Below are 25,107 nucleotides of genomic sequence, written 5' to 3'. Positions count from 1 at the left end.
CTTTGCGGGCCCTTTGTTATGACCCCCGCCAAGTGGTCGGGTTAAGTGCTTGCATCCTGCTCCCAACCATCCTACTTATCCAACCATCCCCCCATCCCAACCAAATCCAAACCCAACCATCTAGCCAGGCAGGAGTACTCACCGCAGTTGGGCTTGCCGCGTGTGCGTGTGTTGGCGAACTCCACTCCGTGCTTGTCCACGCACCAGCAAACGCCCACGGAGTTGTGGCACTGGGTGGGCTTGTAGAATCCCTGGATGTCGCAGTCCGGTGCGTAGGCTCCTAATTAGTTAACAAACGCCGGAGAGGAAGAGAAAAGCGCAACGTTTTAGTGGGGCAACTTGGTGGGGCACAAATGGGTGGGTTAGTTTTTAGATTTGGTGAGAAGCGGCGCAAGCAAGTTGTTGCTGGATCTATTTTGTTTTGGGTTTCGGGTTTTTTGGGTCGTGTGGCGGGCGAACAAAATAAGAAATTATATAGTTGGGTTTGCGTATTTAAATATATATATAGTACAGTATAGAGGGGGTCTTCCAAAAAGGCAAACACAAAAAGCATTGGACAGTGGCGGTTTCTACAGCGGGGAGTTGGAAAAGGGGGTTCAGAGGTTACGGAAAAGTTGTGTGTTGCTGTTAAAAGTGTTTAATTTGCTGGCTTAAAAGTTGAAGATATAGAAAAAAACGGGGTAGCGAGCGCAAAACGAAAGTTGGCAACGAAAGCGGCGCGAAAAAAAGGTTACTTCTGTTAACTGCTGTGTGTTAGAGTGTGTGTATGTGTGTGTTAGGGTGTTTTCAACAAAAGTGTGTAAGTGTAAGTGTGTCAGGGTTTCTATTTAGCTGTCAGGCGCTTAATTATAGTTTGAAAAAGGTTTCCAACGCGTGTAAAGTAGGAGCAAAGAGTGTCAGACAAACAAACACTAAGCGGGCAACAAAGCGCCGTCCGAAAGAGATGGCAGATAGCGCGACAGAAAGAGACAGAGAGTGAGAGAGAGAGGCAGCGAAAGAGATGGCAATAGAGGCGGCTGAGTGAAAGTGAAAGTTAAGGTAACGAAAACCCAATGAAACCAAATTACTCATCGCGCGATTACAATCGCTTTACGTTTGGTTTCTAGTTTCTCGTTTTAGGTTTTCTGTCTTTGGTTTTCTTTCAATTGTACGAGTATTTTAATAACTGTTTTGGTTTCTGTTTACTATAGGTTGATGTTTGTTCGGGGGTAGAGGGAATATACATAAATTAGGCCCAGGACCCCAGCACAACTCATACGAATATATATAGAGAGAACATAGAAGTATTAGTGTTATGTAGCCAGAGAAATGTCCACCTGTACCTATCTCACCTGCAAAGTCGCCGGCGATTCTCCGGCGCACAGCGGCACACGGACGATCCGTCTTCTCGAAGCACCTGCACCACTCCCTGGTGTTGATCGAGCTATCCGTGTCCAAGTCGCAGGTGTCGATGAACGGCTTGATGCACCGCTCGTTCTGGTCGTGCTCCAGGTCGTACATCTCCTGCAGCGACAGCTGCCCATCATTGTTCAAATCCAGGTGGCCGAACATCCACTTGGCCTCCGTCTTGCAGGCGGGCGGGAAGTGGGCCTTCGACTTCTGGCTGTGCTGGCGCCGCTTCTTGCTGTCCGCCATGATCACCGAGAACCAGTCCAGCAGCCGGTTGCCAATCGCCGTCAGTTGCTGCGGCTTGCACTCCGCCGACTTCGAGGGATAGGCTGTGGAATCAAAAGGATACATCAATTTCTTAGGGAATAGTTATCTTAAACTTAATGTAACAAGTGGAAGGCAGATCGCAAGTGGCAGCCAAAATGTGTGCCACATGCACTCTGTGTTAATGGGCAATGTCTCACCATTCAAGTTGCTGTTCTTGTTGAACTTCTGCTGCTGCTTCTCCACCACCTCGTTGTAGTTGCGCATCTTGTGCTTGTCCTCCTGGTACTTGGAGTCCTGCCAATTGCCAAATAATTCGATACGTGAGATACATGCCACAGGATACTACAGAATATATCTATAGCTGGCTAACCCACTCACTCACCTTCTTGTAGGCCGTGTACTTGAGGTACTTGTAGTGCTTGTTGTCATATTTGATCTCCTCGGGCGTGAAAGTGTACTGGGCATTGATGTGGTTGTTGTGCCGGTTATTGTCCTCTTTGTCCTGCAAGGAGACCAAAATTCCACTTTGTTGCATGTACATATACATGTATAGGTGTATGCCATTGGCTTACATTCATGATCGTGTTGAAGTCGTTGTTGTTGCCGCCCATGATGTTGCCGCTGTTCATCATGATGTTGTTGTTGCTGCTGTCCTTGTAGGCCTGCTGTTGTTGTTGCTGCTGCTGCTGCTGGTCCAGGCTGATCTTCTTGTTGTACTTGTTGTTGTAGCCCGAGATGCGCTGCAGCCGCTTTCCATCGACAATCTCTGCAGGAGGCGGTGGAGAAGGCAAAATGGCGGTCAGAAAACAAAAAAAAAATCGCTGAAGCAGACCAACTTTTTGCAGGCACTACTTTTGCTTTATTTTCCGGCCAGCACAAAATTGAAAATTAACGTGGCTGGCTGAACTGACTGAGTGGTTTTTCGGGCCCCTTTCGGGCACAATGGGCGGTGGAACAATGGCGTCGGCTACTTGTTAGCCGGCCTATTAAATATTTAACAAGTGATGTGCCGGGGCAAAAATATATATTTAAAGCCGAAGCCATTGTTTGGTAATTGGAATTTTTAATTGCCAACGAAGTGGGGAATGCTAAATCCCCTCTAACAAATCGCGTTTGGCCGCTGGCTCAGTTTTTTGCAGCATACTTTCATGGGCAAGCAACTGGCGGCGACTCAGGCTGTCACAAAATATGCATGCAATTTATTTTGCAGTTAAGGGAGGTCCTTCGTACTTTTCGTCGAGTCCTGCGACTCTGGCCAACTGCCAGGCTGGAGCTCATTATGCGGAGCATTTGATTCGGCTCCCAGCAAGGCCGTATTATTTGTCTTAGTCCGTTTGTTATGGCCGGGAATGGAGGATATGGAGGATATAGGGTAGACTCACCCTTGCAGGGACAGAATCCTTTGCAGGCGATCCGTATGGACGTCGAATGTATGCAATTGTGATAATCCAATCTGCATAGTGATGAGTAGGTCTTGTTGTCGGCTCCGCACAGGAACGTCGGCTTGGCCACAGGACACGGCTTGCAGTTGCTACAAGGATGAAGCAGGGAAGAGAAAATCACACAAAAAAAGGAGCGCAGTTAGAATGCCGTCTGAAATCAGAAAAGTAAAACTCAAGGGGCGCCACGACAACAAATAGATGACATGCAAAATTAATTTTTATGCAAATGAATTCTGTGTCCTCTCCCCATTCCCCTTCTTATATATATTTTTCTGTAGCGCCTTTGTCCACACATTCCCAGCTCCGGTGGCCAAGTTGTTGGACAGGTGAGAGGTGGAAAGAGGGGCTGACTTATACATTTATTTAAATATTTATTTAAAATGCGCTGCACGCACGCCCAGGCAAACAGTCGAGCCATGAGATTGGCCAGCGGATTGGGGCAAGGGAGGCGCAGGACGAAAGTTTATTTAATAATTTGAGCAAATATTTAAGCTGCCAGCGTCAAACAAAAGGCACTTGGGCAAGGCAAATAATTTAGCGTTTCATATATATGACTCCATTCCAGCAATGAGTGGAATCCATTAGGAGCAAAACCATTATCCTTGTGATTCGTGAAATTGATGCCCTTTTAATTGCCGCGACCCTTAAGCTGGCGTCAATCAATCATCTTTGAAACTTTTAAACTCTAAAGAACAGCTCAACCCTACTTCCAATTAAGCGTTTCTTTTTCCATTTAATAAACAAAACCAACAAAACGATTACTCCAATTATTGGTTGCTACTGTCAAAAGCCATCAGTTCAGTAAAAAAAAGGTTTCCGCGAGAATTTTTATCCTTTTCGATGTCGCTTTAATTGGCCTGTCGTGGATTCGCCACCACTTTCTCTCCCTCTATATCAAAATATTATTTAGACATATATATATACATATATTCTCCCTTGTTTGGGCTCTGTTATTTGAAGTTTTTGTTTGGCTTCAGATAAAATTTGCACATTTGTTTTTGGTTGTACTACGCCGACTGCAAATGAATGAAAAGCAATTTGCCTAATTGCCCCAATTTGGCATTCTTAATTAGTGGATTTCGTCGGGTTTTCGGTTTTATAATTTAAGGAAACATTAATTGAAAATTCACCAACTATTCGGGTCAAGCCCGGCTTTGCAACACTTTTTCTATGTGCCTGTCACTATAATGCGTTTGTTAAATAAATGTCAGCCAGACTTGGCCAAAAAATTGTTTAGCAACGGAGAAAAATAATGGAAAATTCAATAAAATGTAAACACATCTGAATTTGTCATAAAGCTCCACATGTATCCGCATATGGGTCTCTTAAGCTGTCCAATTTCATTGCAGTGCCAATGTAAACGAGCCAATGGCCAAAACCAAAGTAAATACATTCTCGGATATGCATATCCTTTACTTTCCGCTGTGTGTGTGTGTGTTTTCACTGCTTTTAATTAAAAATTCTCTCGCATGTTCTTTTGCAGGCTTCCCTGTTCGCTTTTGTTTGTCCCTCTTCGCCGGCTTGTTTATACAAGTTTAATGAAAATTCTTAGGACCAACAGTAAATAGTGAGCCGAATAAATTTGATAATGCGATCCTTGGCCAATGACAACGCCAACGTCGTTGATGCCAATGCCGATGCCGCTGGCATCTTGAATGTCCTGCTGGACAGCATCTGCGGTTGCTTTGACCAAATTGCCCATCAAATGCCGCCTCCGTGTCTCTGTGAAAAATGTGTAAATTTTTACTCAAATATTTGCTTTCAATTTTGCAGCCCCAACCCAGCGTCGACCGAATTTTCGCCATCCTGTTGGTCTTCCTTTGAGCGGCTGCTCCACCTGCTAAAATGGCTGGAGCCGACAGCTTCATGAGCACAGACCACAAAACAGCTCAGTGGTTTCGAATAACTGCCAGGAACAGGCCATCACATCTACACCCCCCGCCCACACACACACACCCACACACACACTCGCTCACATAGCTGAGTTGTGGCAGCTTGAGGTGCGATCTAAACCATGGTATGTGCCCCATACAAGCGGATTCTTCGCATCACTTTGTAGGGAGTTGCAGATAGCAGGCAGCAGAAGCCAATTAAGCATCATATCATTTTTAGAGATAGTACATTAAAAATATATATGAGTATTGATTAGTATTTTACAGTAAAGAAAATCTCTACCTAGCCTAACTAAGTCACAAAAAACCATGGGAGAAAATATTACCGAGCAAGTCATTAAATGGAATAACTAGTTTTATGATCAAATAGTAATATTTTTCAAGGCAGCTACCGCTTTAATACTCCCATTTGGGCCACTGTGCGATGGCATATTGTTGCAACAAACAATGAGCGTCTCACACATGAGTTATGGCCCGAACTCGGTATCCATCTCCAGCCAGCTGGATGTGCTTGGGTTTGGGTATGGGTATGGGTATGAGTATGGGTATGGGTATTGGGTATTGTGGAGGTTGCCTCGCATTTTGGTCTATTAGAAGTGCCCCCCCATGACGATGACGACCCTTTTACTGAGGCAGGTCCTTTGTTTGAGTTGCGCCTGAATGGAAAGACGAGAACTGGAGCAGCTCCTGCTGCCATGATGAGTGGCAAATGCTCTGGCTGTGGCTATATGGCTATATGGCTATATGGGTAGATGGGTAGATGGCTATGGCTCAAACTATTGATTTTGCCAACGGCTTCGTGACACATTCATATTTCATGCCATTGACATAGATACACATGTGGGGTATGCAAAGCGGGGAATATATATTGGTGAAAGCAAAATTGAAAAGGAAAATTCGTAAACATAAAAGTAGAGGGAAAATATGTCAAAAGCCATTGTTAATGTCATCGCTGGGAGCTGGATGGATGAAAATGGAGAATGTGGTCGGGCGCGTGATTTGCCTATAGATTGATTTTTACACTCTAACACCCACCACCACCCACCACGCAGTTGTTTGCCAAGTGGATTTTAATTCAATTACAGACGCCCGAGGAAACACAGCAAAAAAACATCAGCATGAAAGCATGAAATCCAACACCTTACTAGCAGCACTTTTTTCGCTCTTCATATATGCAAGAATTTCCCGATAATTCAGTTTTCATTTCGGACGTCAAAGGATCTCACAATTCCTGCCATTACATATACATTCTGAAAATGTCAGGCACAAAATTGAACTTTCTGAAAACAAAAACAAAAACACAACCGATAAACCGACGAACATAAACAAGAAGCGAAAACATTTTTATAACACTCGAATGGAGGCTGCATTTCAAAGGATTTCGATGTGGGCCAGAAGTCCAAGAAGTTTGCTGGTGGTTGGAATTTTCGGGTAAACAAAATTCGAGGAGCTTAAAGAGTTTTCACTGGTCCTCGAGAAAAGCATTTCATTTATAGCAAAATTCTATAAATTTGGTAGAGAAGGAGAGTAAGTTCATTAAATTGAATTATTAAATGCGTAAGTATACTCGGCAAAAAGCACCTTCGTTTTTTTAGTACTAAGGTAAATGGAAATATATTTAATAAAAGCTTTAACAAGCAATTGCGTTGATAAAATGCTTTATGCGTTTTAAAAAGGCTGCAAATATTTCTGATAATTTTTGTATAAAAATACCTTGCCAATGTGCGAGAAACTACGTGTTATGTTACCGAATATTTTTCGAAAGGAAATCGACTGTTTGCCGTTTGCCAACAATTTCCTCTCACAACCCTTTTCCCGTGGAAGCCCAGGCCAATCAAGCCTTGACACCGACTCGACTTTGACTTCATTTTCCGGGCTCTGCCGCTGGCACACCTGATCCAGCTCCTCCATGGCCCAAGGCACTGCCCTTTTTGGGACCATTCTTGGAGGCATGGCATGGAGGCACTGCTCGCGTGCCAGTCCACAATTTGGGTTAGGGTCAAAGCGATAACACGGAACAAGTCAAGGGATCCGACGACGGCACGCGTCAAAGGGTAAAGGCCGTAAAGCTGTCGTTGCGGCCCATTGAACCATTCAGCCAGAAGTGTGCCACCGCTACCAGCTAACATCCAAACAGCCAAACATCCAAACAGCTAAACAGCCAAACAACCAAACACCAAAAAAGCCAACGACGATAACAACGCCAAAACGGGCCAAAGGCTGCGTGCTAAAAATTGTAGCACTGTGAATTTATTGCGGAATTTTTATACACGATAAAACAATTTGTTATTAGCATGGCGACCGTGGAAATCAGGCGGAGTTCGGAGTACGGAGTACGGGTGGTCCGGATGCCAAAGGTGACCCTCTGCCCGCCGTCGTCATCCACCAACCCTTTTTGTGGACGCGAATTTGCTTAATGAAATGTAAAATCCCACTCAAAGGCAATCTCACAAAAGGATCGGCACAAAAGTTAAACACTCGAATGTTACAGAGCGAAAAATAAATTGTATTGAGCATTATATATACACAAAGGATCTTTCTTATGTTTTAAAACTAAAATTTAAAGTTAGGAATTTATAAATCGAAATGAACTGGTGAGTAGGCGCAATAACTATTTTAATAAGAATTTTTCCAAGTGTACTCACTCCAACTCCTCGTCGTCGTCCTGCTGAATAACGGAGGGTCCTGCAGGAGGCTGTGATTGCTGCTGCTGTTGTTGCTGCTGCTTATCGCCGGCGGCGATACTGTTCTCATAGAAGACATCGTCCTCCTTGGACTCGTCGTCGTCGCCCAGACTGAGGCTCTTATCTTCGTCGTCGGTCTCCTCGTTGCCCTGGACACTGGCTTGGGCATTGTTGGGGCCCGTGGGGCTGGAGTTGCTGGTGCTGCCATCGCTGCTGTTGTCCTCGTCGTCGTTGTTGATGTCCTCCGCGTCCTGGCTGTCCTGGTTGTCCTGCTGGTTGACACGCCGCTTGGCCTCCTCCTCCAAGTACTTGGCCTTGGTGATTATCTCATCACTGGAATGTGTAATGGTTTGCCATGGGTTTGGTGCTTAAGTTTAGATGGCCTTCGGCTCGGACCGCACAATTTAATTGGCTCATTGGGGCGAAAAATGAAAATGACCCCCCGACTACCACTTACCGATTCTTGTGGAGCTCCTTCTTCGACACGCAAACGGCACTGAACTCGTCCTCCAGCAGGCAGATTTCACGCTTCTTGCAGTTCAGCGGTCGGCAAAGGTCACCTGCAGGCGTGCGAATTAAATTTATTAATAGGTCATACCATACTGCGTATATACACTCGTGTGTCTGTGCATATCTGTCCTGTGACAACTTAATTGACCGTGGCCAGGGGCCAAATGGTGCGCAAGTCCTTTGCTTGGCTCTACTCACTCGAGGGATCGTGTATCCAGCGCTTGTGCTCGCCCAGATTCTTGCTGCTCTGCGTGTTTTTGTTTATCTGGAAGAGAGAGAGAGAGAGGGAGAGGGGAAAGGTACAATAAATTGCATGTGAAACATTTGCCAGTTTAATTTTGTTATTTAAATGCATAAAAAATGCAAAGCGCACACACAAGCCAAACTGAGCTGACGTCTGTCAAAATGCACACATGCACACAAAACGCAACCCATTCAGACTCACTGAGCCATCCACCAGAGAACTGCATGGGTAGCCTTTTTTGCCACCTTAATCACACTCAACAAATTTGGGTATCGGGTGCCACTCACGCCGGTCACGGCGGGTACTTGCAAACACCCGCTCAAAATATTCGGGTGTCTGCAGGCACCCTGGTGTGCGCGCACCCGAATCAATGCGGCACTCTAGGTAGCGGGTACCGATCACACTCGCCACTCATAACGAAGGATAGGGAAGGCAAACATGCAGAAAAAGGCAAGTGCCCAAAAAGGGATGAGTGGCAAAAACACTCATTTATTTCTCGGAAACACCCGGGTGTCTCGCCAAACACCCGGGTGTCTGGTAGACACTCGAGTGCCTGTGGTAGCAAAATTCCTGAAAAACGAAATATATTATGCCCAAAATCTGAAGATCGCCTCCTTTTTTTGCATTCTTTTTACAGAAATTTAAAAAACGCAAAATAGGCTTTTCTTTTGTATATATTATATTATTTGCTTTGTTAAAATTTTGAATATTTGCTTCAATAAATTTATAATTTTATAAAATGAATAATACAAGTTTATAATAAATAAAATTTTATAATAAAAAAAACAAGCGAAAAAACAATAGAAATATAATAGTGTTAATTAAGTAATAAAATATATAATATATTTTTTAATAATATATAAGTTGGTTTTTTGTTAGGACATTAGATACATCAAAACGCAAAAACATGTGCACGACCTTTTTCTTGGGTGTTCCCTTTCACCCTTCATTTCTGAGACCGTCTCGCTTCCACCCATACAAATTTTATGCATACAGAAAAGTACCTGCGGCCGATCGTTGCTTGCGCGTCACTCACCCTAAATTTTGTTGCTCAGCAGACACCCGGGTGTTTTTGTGCAAGTAGCAAAAGACACCCGGGTGGCAAAACACCCGGGTGTTTGTCTTTGCTGAAAATAGAGTGTCTACAAACACCCGGGTGCTGAAATACCCGGTGTTTACCGGGTGCACTTAGAGTGCCGGTGGCTTGCTGCAGTTCTCTGCCATCCACACACACACACACACACACAGCAAGCACACACACACAGCAAGCGCACACGGGGCGTATGCGTAATGGCAGTTCAAATGGACTTTTAGGACACAATAGCAACAGTACACACACAGCACTGCAGGGGGAAAGTTGAAGAGCAAACAGTATCGAGTCATAGGAGAAAAATAGTTACGTGACGGGGGAGTTTCACATCTGTGAGTTTGTGTGTGCCTTTCTAATGATGATCAATAGTTCATCTGTTATGACAACAAATGGTGCCGACTAGCATGGGAATTCACAGAGATTAAAGCATGGAAAAAATGTAAATCGATCTGGCATGGAAACATAAATTGCTGTGTATAATCCGAAGAGGCATCTCTGCCTAGCAGGGAAATTCATGTCCAAGTGAACATATGCAAATCTGATTGCATGTTCAAACTATGGCATATTCTTGACTTGCTTAGTTATGCGACTCTTTGCAGATTTATTTTAATTTAATTCAATTCAGCACGCAGCTTAAGCTGTGCGTGTGTGTGTGTGTATGCCAAAGCACACACACACACCATTACACTGGGCCTTGTGAGGCGAACCGAAATGTTATTAAGTGCAATGGTGCGTATGCATAATATTTAACTTGTCTATAAAATTTATATCCCACCAACAGCCACTGGGACAACAGCAATAGCAGCTACAGCTGGTTAAACGTGGAAAATAGGCTGTGAAAAATGTGCAAAAATAAGTGAAACAACATTAAGCTCACACGGACTTGACAGCTTTGCCACTGGCCATTTTATTGGGAGTTCGCTGTAGCGGCGGAAACTGCAATCGCCGCTGTCAGTTGGCTTAATGAAAGCGACAGCAGGAGCGGCACAAACTGAACAGAAACAGCTGAAAGCTTCCAGCTGGCATATACATTCTGCCCAGATGCACCCAAACACACGCACACCACACACACATACATACTCACACACACACAGTGGCCGGCGATTGGAGCGCGAAATCGCTCAAGTGCGAAGTGGCAATTGCGGGACACACATCCCGTCCACTGGCAACAAAACGCCCAGCTCCGCCCTCGAAACACCGCCCCGCGTCCTTCGTCCTTCGTCCTTCGCCCTTCGTTGTAATGCAATAAACTCGTCCTGGACGTGGACGCAGGCAATTTGCATGCGTTAAAACGCAATTTGTGCGCGTTTCCTGGCCGCGGCCGCAACGTTCCTGCCGCCCCGGCTTGCAACCTTCCTCATCAGCCATTCCATCCTGCTAGCCGATGCCGCTCCCCAAGTTTCGCCCAGTTTGGTCCACAGCCCCTGTTCCCACACACATCCTAGGGCACATGCCGCTGAGGCTCTCCATCGCAGCGGGATCTCCTGCAGCTTTAATACGCCCGCCCTTGATTGCACTGCCTAAATGCACTGAGAAAAAACCAATTGGTGCTGCTCAAAGAATAAATCCACTAAAGTGTCTAATGAAATCAAGGAACACAAATGGTTGTAATTATTGCTTTCATATATACTTTTGATATGTGAGAAGTAGAGCTACTTTGAACTGATTCTACTTTATTTAACTAAATATCTTTGATTTTTTTTCAGTGTCTGGGCATGTGGATCTGCGGCGTGTTCCGCTGATTGGCCTGGGCGGCAATCTGTGCGGCTGCTTCTGTGGCGCTCTGTTTGTTGGCTTTAATTGCGCTGCGTTTGCTGCGGTGTCGATGGTGCTAGTGGTGCTGGTGGTGCTGGTGGTTCTCCTGCTGCTGGTGGTGCTAAAAAGCGGTGGCTCGGATGCCGGGTGGTGCCGCTATCGCTGGCGTTGACCATGCGATTGACCTTATTGTGGCTTTTTTACGGGGGGCGCGTGATAAACTTGCACACACACAACACAACACACACAGCTGTGCAAAAGGCAGCACGGTGACATGAGCCAGCAGCAGGGCATTTTTAAAAATGCCCCACTAAACTGGGTCAAAGCAGCAGCTGCAAGTGAAACATAATGCAACACAGTCAGCCAGGCGGATAAGTCAAGCACCACCCACAGATGTGCACCACCCACTGGGGAAGCATCCAGCAACGAGCTGAATCCAGCACCACCCACATAGCCACCATAGCCAACGTGGCAGGGCGAAAAGTTTGCCAGCCGTTTAACCTCTTTGCCAGACTTCTGGCTGTTTAAGTGGCTGGGCTTATTAAAGCCCATTTAATTGGTGGTGGAGCACCACCGGCGCCTTCCATCGAAAACTTGACCCTAATTTGGGTAGTCCCCCAGAGAAATGGGAGAACTACGACTTGAGTGGGAGTCCTGCGAGTCCTGTGAGTCCTGTGAGTCCTGCGAGTGGTGCTCCCTCCCTTTTGCACTGAGGGAAACATTGTGCGCGACTTGCTGGGCGAAAGATAATGGCGGCATTGTTACTGACGCCAGTTTTGTGTTGTTGCCACCAACCACTGCAGCCAGCTGCATTGTTCCGACCAGCTGCCACGCCCCTTCGGCCCCTCCGAGGCGGTGGCCGCCCCCTTTTCGCCGCATTGTGGCAATCTGTCAAGCTTTAAATTGAATTTACGACTTTGTTTTCGTTGCGGGCTTATTTCATCTTCTTTTGTTTTCTTGTAGCCGCCGCCGCTGCCTCTGCAATTTCTAGCGATTTCTTTTTCGTTACATTTTCCCCTATTTTTTATTATTTGCCAAGGGTTAGAATAAGAAACATTTTAGTGGTTGCTTGAGTTCGCCGCTTCTGCAGCTGCGAGGGAGGAATGTCAATTTCGGTTGCATTATGTAAATGTAATTTTTAAGTTGGGCGTGCCCCCGAAATCGATATCCTTTTCACTCTACTCTACTGTAGGTATGTACATCTCCGTTTGACGGCTTAAGCCCGGACCCAAATCCTTTGTGCTCCATTTAACTTGCACTCATGCATTAATTCAAACCGATTCCAGCCCGAATCGATCGATGGCCATATATTTTCTATCCCCTGGCACATAACTCATTGCGGCATTCGGCATTCGGTATTCAGTATTCGGCAATCAGCGCGGCCAAAAAGGAGCAAAAATTCGCATTAAATCGCAAATGTTCGCCTTTTTGCGGCCGCATCTGAATTGGAATTGAAATTGGAATTGCAACTGGGCGTTGCTCGTCCCAAAATTGTTGTAAATTATTCAGCGGACATCAGATGACTGCCAATGATGCGGTGGCTCAGCCTCCTCCAGTTACAGCCAACTCCTCCGATCATCCTTCTCCCCAGTCAATCAATAAAATATGAACGTGGTCGGGACTGCGGGAATCTGCGGCAATTAGAGTGTGCAGGAGATCAGGATTGAACGAGGCACTGCATCCATTGATATGCTAAATGCAGGCCCCCAAAAATGACCAACTGACTGACTGACTTCGCTCCTAAATTATGCACTTCACTTGAAAAATGCATTAGCCCGGTCGCCCAGTTGCCCAGTTGCCCGGTTGCCCGGTTGCCCGCTTGCCGGGATTTATGTGTCCGCCTGGATTCGGATTCGGATGGATATATACTCGTATATAGTGGGGTGCATGGTTGTGTGTCCCCAATCCGGCCGTGCTATTATCTATGCTGAGTCAGATGGGGACTGAGCACATAAATTGCACATTTTCGTGCACACAAAATGGTAAATCAATTCCTATTACTATTACAGCACGGCGGATGGCCCCTAAGCCGCCTGTCCGGACTTTGGGCTGGCACATTTCCGTAGCCGAATCCGGCTGTTCCCCGGCAGGCAGCGGGCCGAATCCAACCGAATCCATCAATATATAGCCGAGGCCAAAAGTTTTGAAGTGTCGTAAGCCAAGTGCAGATTGAGCGGACTTTGGGCCAGGAAATTGCATTCTTCGGCTGGGCGCAAAAGTGTCATCAGAAGTCAGGAGAAAATCCCCCTGGCTTCCCATCGGCATTGTGATTGGGAACTGGGAACTGGGAGTGGGCAAGTTAATTGCTCATATGCCCCACCATCCGCCACCAGGGGAAGGGACTTATTAGTAATGGGCGACTCATTAAAAGCACTGTCAATGCCGCTGTCACATGCATAAATTACAGCATAATCTCATTTTAATGGTTAATTAAATTACCATAACGGTCAGCTGTCAAAACTGATGTCACACCGATTTCTGGGAGGTAAATTGCAAAATTGCAAACAGCAATAAAAAGAATTATGTGATTCGTGCATGAAAATAAACCATGGCAAGCCGCATTTTCCACGGAGCATCAGGTAACATGTTTCATGTTCCATGTTTCATGGCGGTGGGACAATAAACCCGGGCCCACCTGGAATGGAACGTGATGCCCGGAAAGGCCTAGCCTGGCCGTTATGTTTATGCATCATAAATGCATTTTGCAGCTGGCAGCTGGCAGCCAACCGCATTGCAGTCATAAAACATTTGCAACAGCAACAGCAGCAGCATCGAGGCTGCAACAAATTGCAACTAGTGCAAGGACTGCGGCACCGTCCTGGCCAACAAAGGCCACTAAAATGTGCTTACCTATGTGGAAGAGATACACTCGGTTACATGGTTGCAATTCCTATTTATAAACAAAGGGCAGACCACGTCGAGCACTCTAAAAAAGAACCAAACAAAAAGCCACACTCCGGAGGATTGTTTCGTGGCGGAGTGGTAACCATCTGATTGCTGGCATTTTTTATGTCCTGCATTTGGTAGCCGGAATCGTGCATCTGTGGGTGGGAGTGTGGGTGTGGGTGTGGCTCAGAGATTGGAACAAGTTTATTACAAATCCCGGCACATAAACACGGCCCAAGGTGAGAGATGCTGGTGCCCGATAAAGGTGGAAAGTTATGCCCTGGGATGCTGAAGGGATTCCGGATATGAAGGAAGCCAGCGGGTCTAAATGCATTACGGAAAATCGATTATGTGCCATTCGGCAGCTGCAACTGCTTGCCCCTTCGGTGCTGCCCCTCTGCTGTGGCCATTAATCAGTCAGTCAGGCATTACTTGGCCAGAAATAGGAACTCAACTGAACCGGACTCACTGTGTTATGCGGGCACAGCCACGCCCCCCCATTGGCAGCTGCTAATGTGGGGGGGAGGGCAGTTAAAAGCTTTCAACTCCCAGTGAGCAATGGGCACGGGCCACGCCACAAAGGCCACAGATATGGCACTGAATGCAGTCAGAGCAGACGAGCGTTAAATGCTCGCTCCGTAAACGCCAATCCTTTAATAAGCCGGCCACGCCCAGTCACACGCTGCCGCCCCCAAAGTGGCGTGCATTTTCACCGATTGAATAGTTCAATCAATTAGTTAATTGCAGTTCTGCTCGACCGGAGTGCACTGCACAAATCGAGGCACTTAGCAGCGGTCATTAGCAGGGCGAGTCCCGAGTCCTGCTGCGGATCCCAATCCGGATATGAATGTGGGGGTGATGTGATTGCCAGGAAGGAGCCGAGTTTGCCAGCTGCCAGTTGCCCATTTTGCCAGTTTGCCGGTTTGCCAGTTGGCCAGTTTGCAGCTATTCAAGCTCGCCAGGAAACCAGATAGCTGGAAATGACACTGGCCAACTCCGAATCCGACGGGCTGACTCACGTGGTTTGTGCACAGCAAATGGGGAGAGTTTAATGGTGAGGAGTAGAGAATCCTTTTCATTTATATATGTGATATGGGAATTTCTATAAGCTTAGTTTTAAAATGAGTTAGGCTTTTTACGGCATTCCTTAAATACAATATTCTACCATTTTATTAGTTGCTTTTTCTAAAAACAATTTTTATTTATCCATGAATTCCATATTTTATCCACGGCATTGAAATAACCCAACGCTCGTTGGTTTAAGCGTATTGCTTATTTTTCCCTGTGCAGTTACAATTAAAAATCCTTTGGCTTTGGGCAGGGAAAAGCTGGCAAAATGGCACTGCAATTCATTGCCACACATCACGACCAGCTGTCCGCCTCTCGAGGAGAAAGTGCAAAACCGGGAGTGGCAGACAAGAAATTGTCAACTACCCCACACAATCCACAATCCACTACCACCCAGCACCAACAAGCACACAGAGACCCCGAATGAAGTAGCGGAAAATGAAGTTTTTCCGAGTTACATCAGCAACTCCCAGACAGAGCAAACAAAAACTTAGCAAATTGCAATTCATCGCTCACGCAAAAGGGGGCAAACTGGGAATGGTGGTGCTGGTGCTGGTGCTGTGCTCACTGCTGCGCTCTTAATAGAAAATAAAAGCAAGGCAAAAATCATGTTTTATTTTCCGCTTTTCCCGCCCAGCGGCATTCCCTCTCCCATTTTCATTACAGGCCATTCAGACGGCGCACCCTGCGTTTTCCTGGCAGCCATTACAGCCGTGCAAAATGGCGGCGGCACCCGGAAGTCGGCTGTTGCTGCTGCCCTCTCTGTCTATCCGCTGTGTGTGTCTCCCTCCCACTGCCACTCCCACTCGCAGTCGCACGCCCACTTTCTTATCCTGTCGAACTGCGCTGATGAGAAATGACAGGCAATAGCGCCGTTAGCCGTGCTCCATCTGCATTTATCATAACTTTTGTGTGTTCTTTGCGCTTTGATGGCGCTGCCTTGGCCCGCGGTTGTTGTTGCTGCTTGTGTTGTTGTTCATGTCGTTGGGTTTTGTAATCTCTGTTCTCTGTAATTGCCCAGTGCAATGCCTGTTGCCTTCTTATCGGTCTTACAACGCTTTGGTTCTCGTATTCATAGAGATTCAGCACTTTGCTGAGGCCCTCAGCGCTCGTAAGTATGCAATGATTTCTGCCTCGGCTGATTTCATTTCCACTCGTTCGGCTGCACTTTCATCAAACAAAATAGCACGACTTTTAACCATAAGTAAGGCTTAATCTAAGACTTAAATGCTAGCAGTCATATGGCTTAGTTACTTGCCAGTTGCCTTGTTATAAAACTTATTCTCTTTACTAGCACATTTTCCCACAAATGCATAACACAGAAGCTGGATGAAATGATTATTATTTGTATGCTACGATTATATTACCATTACTTTTAAGTAAGAAGTTTACTGCTCCTGAATATCGCAAAATCCAAACAAATGAAATATTAAATCGAAAAGTTGCTCAGCATATGGAATTTGCTTGTAATCTCCAACTGGGCCACACTTTGTATGTTCGACCCATACAGAACCCCACTGGATGGTGATGATGAGGCTGTGCAGCTCAGTACCAAGTTTTGAATGTAATGTAATTTATGCAGAAGCAAAGCCGATTATTTGCACCGGTCCAAAATGCATCTGACCAAAATTGTAATATATACACCCACAGACGTACAGCTAAATAAATATTTGATTTGCTTTATTGCATCTGGCTATTGGTAGCTACATAATTGAACGACGAATGCGATTAATTGGCAAAGCAAACAGCATTCGAGGCCATTGAATTATGGGAATTGTGCATTCGAGGCTTAACAATCGAAATAAAAACCGGGGGATTTTTTTTTATTGCGAGTATGTGTAATAATTATCTTTAACGAAGCGATAAATGTCGATCAATTAAATTATGACTGCTAATTAAGTAAACATACAATTTTTACAGACGCATTTGCATTTGCATTTGCGATTGCATTTGCAGCAGCTTTATGGATGTGCATCCAATTTGCAGGCCGAGTGGTCCGCAATTTTGATGACATTCGCACAAGTTGTGAATAAAAACCGTTTCGAGTGCTTTCGCCTTGTGCAGGCAGTAAGCAGCACGCATACGCACTGTTGGCCAGCACTTTTTCTATATCGATGTCGACTGTGAGTGCAGTTTGCTAAAGTGCTCGCCAAGAGCTGAGCTCCTTTTTTTCGTTCCACCTAATGCCTGGCACACACACACACTCACACACAAATTGAAGCTCTCCTGGCGATGCAAACGCATGCCCACCGGATTGTCCTTGAGCTGTCAGTCCGCCACCATCCCAATTCCCATTCCCATCCCATATTTCCATACCACCGAAACTTTTGCCACGGGCTATGCAAAAAGCTCGAACAAAAGAAAATGTTCGCTCTGGGCCGAGGGACATGGTAAATGGCAGTGCAGGATTATATCAGTTCTCTTGTCGTTTTGTTTTTTTCGCTTTTTTTTCGTTTTTTGGCCAGGTAATGCGCCCATAACGGATTAGGATATATCCTCGGGCCTCCATCCCTGCAGCTCTGCAGCTCAGCAGGTTTTGGGTGCTCAACGCAAACAGTTTCCGGCGTTGCCCGGATAATTGTTACAATATACAAAATTTTCATTTAGTTTATTTGCCCAGCGACAACATGTCAGCTCAGCAGCAACATCAGCAAACAGCAAACAGGCGCGCAACCAAGTCACCATGGGCAAAAAGCGAATAATTTGGCATAGTTGAATATATTCAACTAAGAATGATCTACATAAGCTTCTCTACTGTTTTATAGACTCTTGCCAAGTGACATTTCATTCGAACTATGCCATTTTGTCCCACTGTGCAGCCGAACGAGTGTTTGTGCGCAGGAAACTTGTGTATTTATTTGACTTATGTGACGCTGTAAATAGGGGGAGCTTGAAGGGGGGCGTTTGAACGAGTGTGGGGCTTGGATGTTATTTAAAATGCAGACATGTGTAGCCTGTAGTTGCTGCTGTTGCTGTTGGTGCGCCATTAAAATCCCAGCAACATTGTTAATGAACTTTTAATGACTTTTTGTGAGTACACACACTAAAACAATATCAACTTTGGCCTAGCTGGGTGTAGGGCACACAAATCAGAGGGCTTTAATGCTCTGTTTTTTACTCCCCCCTACTTTTTCTGTATGGCAACAAGCGTGAAATATAAATGTGAAACAAACTTTTGACACACTGGGACAACAGACGCAGTGCAGCAGGAACACTATTAATATGCGAGATTTGAATTGGATTCGAGTGGCTGAAAGGAGCCCGAGGAGCGGCAACTTGTTTACCCGGAAGCCCACTGGGCGTGTGGGTGCGAACGTGTGCAGTGCATCTTGATTAACAAATCAACTGGAATTGGAATGTGATTCATCAGTAATCGGAAATCTTGGCTGCGGGCCAAATGGGGCCACCATCAATCCAGCAATCCAGCAATCCAGCAATCTAGCAATGCAGCAATCCTGTTGCCTCGAAAGCAATGCTAAGCACTTTCGCCTCCATTTAAGGCAAATAAATCCATCAGCCAGGGGGAATTCGAAGTAAATGAGCCTTAAAGTGGGTTCACATGTACTAGTAAGTGATGGTAGAATGTTCACCAATGCATGGAGTCTCTACCAGTTTGGATGGCACAGGAATAGGTATTCACTCACTGTGCTATGAGCTGCAAAATGCAGTTTGATTTCGAAATAATATAGGACAAGTTAGAAGGTTCTATTAAGAGATGTCTCTTTTGTAATCAATTGAATAAAATTCATTTAAAATGAGTTTCCCAGAATATCCCACTAAATATCTCTCTAAAAGCAATAGTTAACTGCAAGTCATATTTACCGAAGTGTAGATTAACCATCTACAAAGCAAACAAGTGCTTCTGATAAAACAGTTTATAGGCAAAACCGAAAGATAAGAAATTAGGTTTAGGAAGCTCTGATTTATTGTCATGCCCTCTCTTTCGCTCGCTTATCGCAGATATTTAAACGCGCGCTTCTCACCACGATCGCACAGTCGTCGACGAGCCAGTGTTGAGAAAGGTGTGGTCTCCGCAGTGGTGAACTGCCGATCAGCTGATTACAGCTCTTTGTTTAAACAAACAACTCAATTGATTTGTTATCAGCCGGCTAATTATTTATATTTATAGAGTGCAGCATGAGTACCGCCAAGTGGGAGAACAACGAGGAGATTAAGATCTTCCGCGAATACCTTCGCATACCAACGGTGCATCCGAATGTGGATTACAGTGAGTTCCAATGGACTTATATCTTTATGAGGCTGCGATAAGAGCGCCCTGATCTTTATGACCTTGCCATAAAATGTGTCTGCTATTTATAGCCGCCTGCACGGAATTCTTGAAACGCCAGGCTGCCAGCTTGGACCTGCCCGTGGAGGTTATCTATCCGGTGAACGAGCAGAATCCCGTGGTGGTGCTGAAATGGCAGGGATCCCAGCCGGAGCTGCCCTCCATCATTCTCAATTCGCACACGGATGTGGTGCCCGTTTTTGAGGAGAAGTGGACACACGGTCCCTTCAGTGCCGATCTGGATGCAGAGGGTCGCATCTTCGCCCGGGGATCGCAGGACATGAAGTGCGTGGGCACCCAGTATCTGGGAGCAGTGCGAGCGCTGAAGGCCAGTGGCTATCAACCCAAGAGGACCATCTATCTCACTTATGTTCCGGACGAGGAGGTCGGCGGCCACCTGGGCATGCGGGAGCTGGTGAAGAGCGACTACTTCAAGAAACTCAACGTGGGATTCAGTTTCGACGAGGGAATCTCCAGTGCCGATGAAACCTACGCTCTGTACTACGCCGAACGGACTCTTTGGCGTGAGTTTGCTTTAGACAGCCCTATTACACAAGTAATTTAATCGCTTTGTTTCCCAACAGATCTGCGTTTCAAGTTCAGTGGAACTGCTGGTCACGGATCGCTGTTACTCCCGAATACAGCGGGCGAGAAGCTGGACTATGTGGTAGGCAAACTGATGGAGTTCCGCAAGTCGCAAGTGCAAAAACTGGCTGACGACTCATCCCTCGAAATTGGCGATGTGACCACTGTGAATCTCACCCAACTGCGGGGCGGAGTCCAGAGCAACGTGGTGCCCCCACTGCTGGAAGCTGTGTTTGATATCCGCATTGCCGTCACCGTGGACATACCTGCCTTTGAGAAGCAGATTCGCGACTGGTGCGAGGAGGCTGGCGGTGGCATCGAGCTGGAGTTCGAGATGAAGAACCCCTTTGTGGAGCCAACAAAGATTGACTCGTCGAATGCCTACTGGCTGGCCTTCAAGAAGACTCTCGATGACCTGTAAGTATGAGAAGCTCTTACAAAAGGCATGGCTCTAATATCCTTCTTTGTTGTTTCCTTCAGTGGCCTCAAGACACGGGTTCGAGTTTTCCCCGGCGCCACGGACAGTCGTTATATTCGCTACGCAGGCATTCCAGCTCTAGGATTCTCGCCCATCAACAACACCCCCATCCTGCTGCACGACCACGATGAATTCCTGAAAGCCGATACCTATTTGCACGGCATTGAGGTCTACAAGAAGCTCATACCTGCCGTTGCTGATGCTTAGCGAACTTAATTCCATTATGAAATACTTCACTTCTTTGTCGATGTTTGTTGAAATAGCTTTACATAAGCAGGCTTGTAAAAACCCACTTTAACAAACCATGTATGAATAAATAAGCCATTTCCATTAGTAGTGAGCAAAAAAGGACGTTCAATTAACCTGAATACTTATTCATCTGCGGCTTACTATCTTGCCTTTGCTAGATAAAATAAAGCTGTTACCGCAAACTTTAAAATCCGTGAATTGCGGGTGCTTCTAATCAAGTAGCCTAAAGTCAACAACTGATAATGCCATTAAGTCAATCCACACTCAGACTTCAAACCAAACAACACGCTGCATTACAAGTCAGTCTCTTTACAACCGCGGGGCATTCAACTCAAAATGTGCACTTGCCCGGAACAATGGAAGAACGACGAGGAAATTCAAATTTTCCAGGAGTACTTACGCATTCCCACGGTGCATCCAGATGTGGACTATAGTAAAGATTTGTTTTCCACTCCTTGCCTTTTTTATCCTTCCCCTATTCCTTTCCCTTGCAGCTGCATGCGTGGAGTTCCTAAAACGTCAGGCTGGCAACCTTAATCTCCCCGTGGATGTGGTTTATCCCGTTGTGCCTTCGAAACCTGTGGTGATTATGAAGTGGCTGGGCAAGCATCCCGAGCTGAAATCCATTATATTGAACTCGCACATGGACGTGGTGCCCGTGTTTCCCGAAAAGTGGACCCATGAGCCGTTCGGTGCCCACATAGACGCCCAGGGCCGGATTTATGCACGCGGTGCCCAGGACATGAAGTCCGTGGGGTGTCAGTACATGGCTGCAGTCCGTGCACTCAAAGCCAGTGGCTATCAGCCAAAAAGGACTGTGTATTTGACCTTTGTGCCCGACGAGGAAACTGGAGGAGTGATGGGCATGGCTGAATTCGTGCAGGGCGACTACTTCAAGGCCATGAATGTGGGCTTCAGCCTGGACGAGGGCATCGCCAGTGAGGATGACTCTTATCCTGTATTTTACGCCGAGCGTACATTGTGGCGTAAGTTTCCCACTTGTACGAGGAGTAATAATTTCTGATTCCCTTTTCCATCTCCATAGAACTTCGATTTAAATTCAGTGGCACTTCTGGTCATGGATCGCTGCTGCACAAGAGCACGGCTGGCGAAAAGTTTCACCATGTGATGGATAAGCTGATGAAGTTCCGAGAAACCCAGGTCAAGCTACTGACTGAGGACTCTTCCCTGCATATTGGTGATGTGACCACTTTGAACCTGACCCAACTCCACGGTGGCGTCCAGAGCAATGTGGTGCCCCCGGTACTAGAAGCCACCTTCGATATTCGCATAGCCATCAACCAGAATGCTGATGCGCTGGAGAAGCAGATTCACGAGTGGTGTAACGAAGTCGGCGGTGGAGTGGCACTGGATTTCGCGCTGAAGTGCCCCTCGGTGGTGACCAAGATAGACGCCTCCAATCCCTACTGGCTGGGCTTCAAACGGGGACTGGATGAACTGTAGGTAAACAGAGATTGTGCAGTTTCGCTTTCTAAATTTGTTGAAATTGCAGAGGCTTGCGCACCCACACACGAGTTTTTCCCGGCGCCACCGATAGCTTCTACGTCCGGCAAGTGGGGATTCCCGCCCTGGGATTCTCGCCCATCAACAACACCCCGGTGCTGCTGCACAATCACGATGAATACTTGCGGGCGGACACCTATCTGCACGGAATTCAGGTGTACAGGAAGCTGATCCCCTCCATTGCTGATTCATAGAACGTTCAACCGCACGTTCCACTCGTAAATGGAAATCAATATGCTACATTGGGTCTTATCTCTTATGAGTAATGTTTTGGGTCGATGAGTGTAAGACCAAAATTAAATGTATAAATGGTGTGACTACTTCAAACCATATCTGCTTCTAACTAAATGAAAACCAATCACTGATAACACGAATTTCAGAACAGCTGTATATGTCATGGACTTTGCCCTCGTTAATATCCGAATCCAATAAATCGTCACTGTCATTGATATCGTTCTCAAAAATATTATTGTACTTTGCACATACTCGTACACAGTTATTACGAATAATTACATTACTATGTATTCTGTTTTTTCACGCCAAATAAAAATTATAATAAATTACCGTAGTCCACAGACCATAAACACCAGTGGCAAAATTTTATTGGTATTATGTGAACTTTATCGAATTAGGCTACCGTTTGCTATCAGACATTTGTTTTGGTAGAGGTTTGTACAAGAATATGCGCTGTTATCATTTTTATAACAACCGAGGTTGATAACGAACTCATTATTTGATAAAAATTCGAAGCCAAGGCCATAAAACCAAAATAACAGAACACACAAATTTCTGTATAAGTTCATTTTTTGCCAACTTTGGCACAGTCGAGTTTGGTAACTGGTAGCGAACACATATCCGCAAAATGAGCGCCGAAAAGTGGGAAGACAACGAGGAAATCAAAATATTCCGGGAATATTTGCGCATAGCTACGGTGCAACCCAATGTGGATTACAGTAAGGATTCCCCAAGGAATTCCTGGCAGCACCTTTCACGTACATCTTAAATTCTAGCCGAATGCGTGGAGTTCCTGAAGAGGCAGGCCCACAGCCTGGATCTTCCAGTGGATGTCATCTATCCAGTGGAGAAGAAGCCCGTGGTGATCATCAAGTGGCTGGGAACCGAACCGGAACTGCCCTCCGTCATTCTGAACTCGCACATGGATGTGGTGCCCGTGTTCCGCGATAAGTGGACCCACGATCCCTTCGCGGCCGATATCGATGAGGAGGGCAGGATCTTTGCGCGTGGTACGCAGGACATGAAGTCGGTGGGCACGGGATATCTGGGTGCCATTCGCCTGCTCAAGGCCAGTGGTGTCCAGCCCAAGCGCAACTTCTTCGTGACCTTTGTGCCGGATGAGGAGATCGGCGGCGAGCTGGGCATGCAGGAGTTCGTGAAAACGGAATACTACAGCAACATGAATGTGGGCTTCAGTCTGGACGAGGGCGGCACCAGTGAAATAGACCTGTTCTATGTCTTCTATGCCGAACGCATGCGCTGGGGTGAGTAGTCATTCACCCCCATTTAAGACTTGCACCTAAACTATATCTCCTGTTTGGTAGGTCTTAAGCTGAACTTCAGTGGAACCTCCGGACACGGTTCGATGTTGCTGCCCAGCACTGCCGGCGTGAAACTGAACTATGTGCTCAACAAGCTGACGGAGTTCCGCGAGTCGCAGGTTCAGCGGCTGGCCACGGATCAGACGATTAACATCGGTGATGTGACAACCATCAATCTCACCCAGCTGAGCGGCGGAGTCCAGAGCAACGTGGTGCCTCCTCATTTCGAGGCTGTCTTCGACATGCGCCTGTCCATCACCCTGGATGTGGTTGCCTTTGAGAAACAGATCCACGACTGGTGCGAGGAGGCTGGTGGCGGCATCGAGATCTCCTTCGACGAGAAGGAGCCCTACGTTGCACCCACCAAGATCGACGACTCCAACCCATTCTGGCTGGCCTTCAAGGCTGCCACCGATGAGCTGTAAGTCTGAATCGAATGCTCCACAAAAACCCACTTCTAATACGATTATTTTGTTTATAGTGGCCTTAAGATCTACCCCATTGTCTGCCCCGGTGCCACCGACAGCAGGAACATTCGAGCTCAGGGCATTCCAGCCTTGGGATTCTCCCCGATCAAAAACACCACGATGCGCATCCATGATCACGATGAGTTCTTGGGAGCCGACACCTACTTGAAGGGCATTCAAATATACAAGAAAATTCTGAGCAACCTAGCCAATGTCTGAAAACCAAATCGAAATAATACCTGAAAACCTTATCAAAATAAAGATTGATGATTTTGTTATAAGTTAGTAGAAAACTTCCTGGCTTTTTATCTTATCTCCTCTGATTTAAACGAATACTTTAATAAACCTGTATCTGAAAAGTACAAGTTGCTATCCTTGCGACCGCAAGTTGATAATGCATGTATCTATAGTTTGCTATATCATTATAGATAGCAAGCTGGAAGGCGCCGAAGCCCATTAAAGCCGAAATAATCACTTGATTAGTGAAACGCGAAGGCCATCAATCAAAGCTGTGTCATATGAATTGAATTTGTTACAAATTTGCAAATTACTGTTTTTGCGAATCGCGTTTGATTTACTTAGAACATGACAGTTTACCCAGAACTTGAGGTTTCAAAGGTTGAGGTTACAAAGATAATATATTATGAACTAATTTTTATTTTCTATTAAGGTTACATAGATTAACACAATAGACTAATTTCTATTTTGTAAAGCTCCTAAAAATAAGGTTACT

General features: G+C 46.0%; 4 protein-coding genes across 6 annotated transcripts in view; 3 read left to right on the top strand and 1 right to left on the bottom strand.

Moving 5' to 3' along the window:
* Window positions 1-25,107, bottom strand: part of LOC122622185 (proteoglycan Cow) — a 45,576-nt gene that overhangs the window by 3,341 nt on the left and 17,128 nt on the right. For 2 of the 3 annotated variants that reach the window (XR_006326272.1, XM_043800434.1), the window contains exons 2-10: window positions 8,383-8,449; window positions 8,132-8,234; window positions 7,636-8,007; window positions 3,039-3,187; window positions 2,229-2,422; window positions 2,039-2,158; window positions 1,854-1,950; window positions 1,323-1,718; window positions 143-280 (exon numbers count right to left, since the gene is read on the bottom strand). Coding sequence is in view for 2 of the 3 variants with exons in the window: in XM_043800434.1 (XP_043656369.1) it covers window positions 143-280; window positions 1,323-1,718; window positions 1,854-1,950; window positions 2,039-2,158; window positions 2,229-2,422; window positions 3,039-3,187; window positions 7,636-8,007; window positions 8,132-8,234; window positions 8,383-8,449 (1,636 nt within the window). In the remaining variant the exon portion in view is untranslated. The remainder of the gene's footprint in view (window positions 1-142; window positions 281-1,322; window positions 1,719-1,853; window positions 1,951-2,038; window positions 2,159-2,228; window positions 2,423-3,038; window positions 3,188-7,635; window positions 8,008-8,131; window positions 8,235-8,382; window positions 8,450-25,107) is intronic. The other variant, XM_043800435.1, reaches the window with a different exon arrangement.
* LOC122622187 (aminoacylase-1) lies at window positions 19,212-20,929 on the top strand. The gene is made up of 5 exons (XM_043800437.1): window positions 19,212-19,249; window positions 19,357-19,455; window positions 19,548-20,039; window positions 20,100-20,517; window positions 20,581-20,929. The coding sequence occupies exons 2-5, from the start codon at window positions 19,365-19,367 to the stop codon at window positions 20,783-20,785; spliced, it is 1,206 nt and encodes a 401-aa protein (XP_043656372.1). The 5' UTR covers window positions 19,212-19,249; window positions 19,357-19,364; the 3' UTR covers window positions 20,786-20,929.
* On the top strand, window positions 21,066-22,869 carry LOC122622186 (aminoacylase-1). Its single transcript, XM_043800436.1, has 4 exons — window positions 21,066-21,260; window positions 21,322-21,813; window positions 21,873-22,287; window positions 22,341-22,869. Exons 1-4 carry the CDS (start codon window positions 21,164-21,166, stop codon window positions 22,543-22,545), a joined length of 1,209 nt encoding a protein of 402 aa, XP_043656371.1. The 5' UTR covers window positions 21,066-21,163; the 3' UTR covers window positions 22,546-22,869.
* Window positions 23,165-24,631, top strand: LOC122622190 (aminoacylase-1). The gene is made up of 4 exons (XM_043800439.1): window positions 23,165-23,304; window positions 23,362-23,850; window positions 23,911-24,328; window positions 24,389-24,631. The coding sequence occupies exons 1-4, from the start codon at window positions 23,214-23,216 to the stop codon at window positions 24,591-24,593; spliced, it is 1,203 nt and encodes a 400-aa protein (XP_043656374.1). The 5' UTR covers window positions 23,165-23,213; the 3' UTR covers window positions 24,594-24,631.

This window comes from Drosophila teissieri, chromosome 3R (assembly GCF_016746235.2).
Source record: "Drosophila teissieri strain GT53w chromosome 3R, Prin_Dtei_1.1, whole genome shotgun sequence".
Lineage (NCBI taxonomy): Eukaryota > Metazoa > Arthropoda > Insecta > Diptera > Drosophilidae > Drosophila > Drosophila teissieri.
Note: the sequence above shows the minus strand (reverse complement) of the source record. Positions and strands in the feature narration are given on the sequence as shown.

Bases quoted from the DNA above. Each gene is read 5' to 3' on its own strand.
- LOC122622187 (XM_043800437.1), top strand. From the start codon at position 19,365: ATGAGTACCGCCAAGTGGGAGAACAACGAGGAGATTAAGATCTTCCGC. The intron at 19,456-19,547 runs GTGAGTTCCAAT...TGCTATTTATAG, and splicing joins GCATCCGAATGTGGATTACA to CCGCCTGCACGGAATTCTTG. The intron at 20,518-20,580 runs GTAAGTATGAGA...TGTTTCCTTCAG, and splicing joins AAGAAGACTCTCGATGACCT to TGGCCTCAAGACACGGGTTC.
- LOC122622186 (XM_043800436.1), top strand. From the start codon at position 21,164: ATGTGCACTTGCCCGGAACAATGGAAGAACGACGAGGAAATTCAAATT. The intron at 21,814-21,872 runs GTAAGTTTCCCA...CCATCTCCATAG, and splicing joins CGCCGAGCGTACATTGTGGC to AACTTCGATTTAAATTCAGT. The intron at 22,288-22,340 runs GTAGGTAAACAG...TTGAAATTGCAG, and splicing joins AAACGGGGACTGGATGAACT to AGGCTTGCGCACCCACACAC.
- LOC122622190 (XM_043800439.1), top strand. From the start codon at position 23,214: ATGAGCGCCGAAAAGTGGGAAGACAACGAGGAAATCAAAATATTCCGG. The intron at 23,305-23,361 runs GTAAGGATTCCC...CTTAAATTCTAG, and splicing joins GCAACCCAATGTGGATTACA to CCGAATGCGTGGAGTTCCTG. The intron at 23,851-23,910 runs GTGAGTAGTCAT...CCTGTTTGGTAG, and splicing joins TGCCGAACGCATGCGCTGGG to GTCTTAAGCTGAACTTCAGT.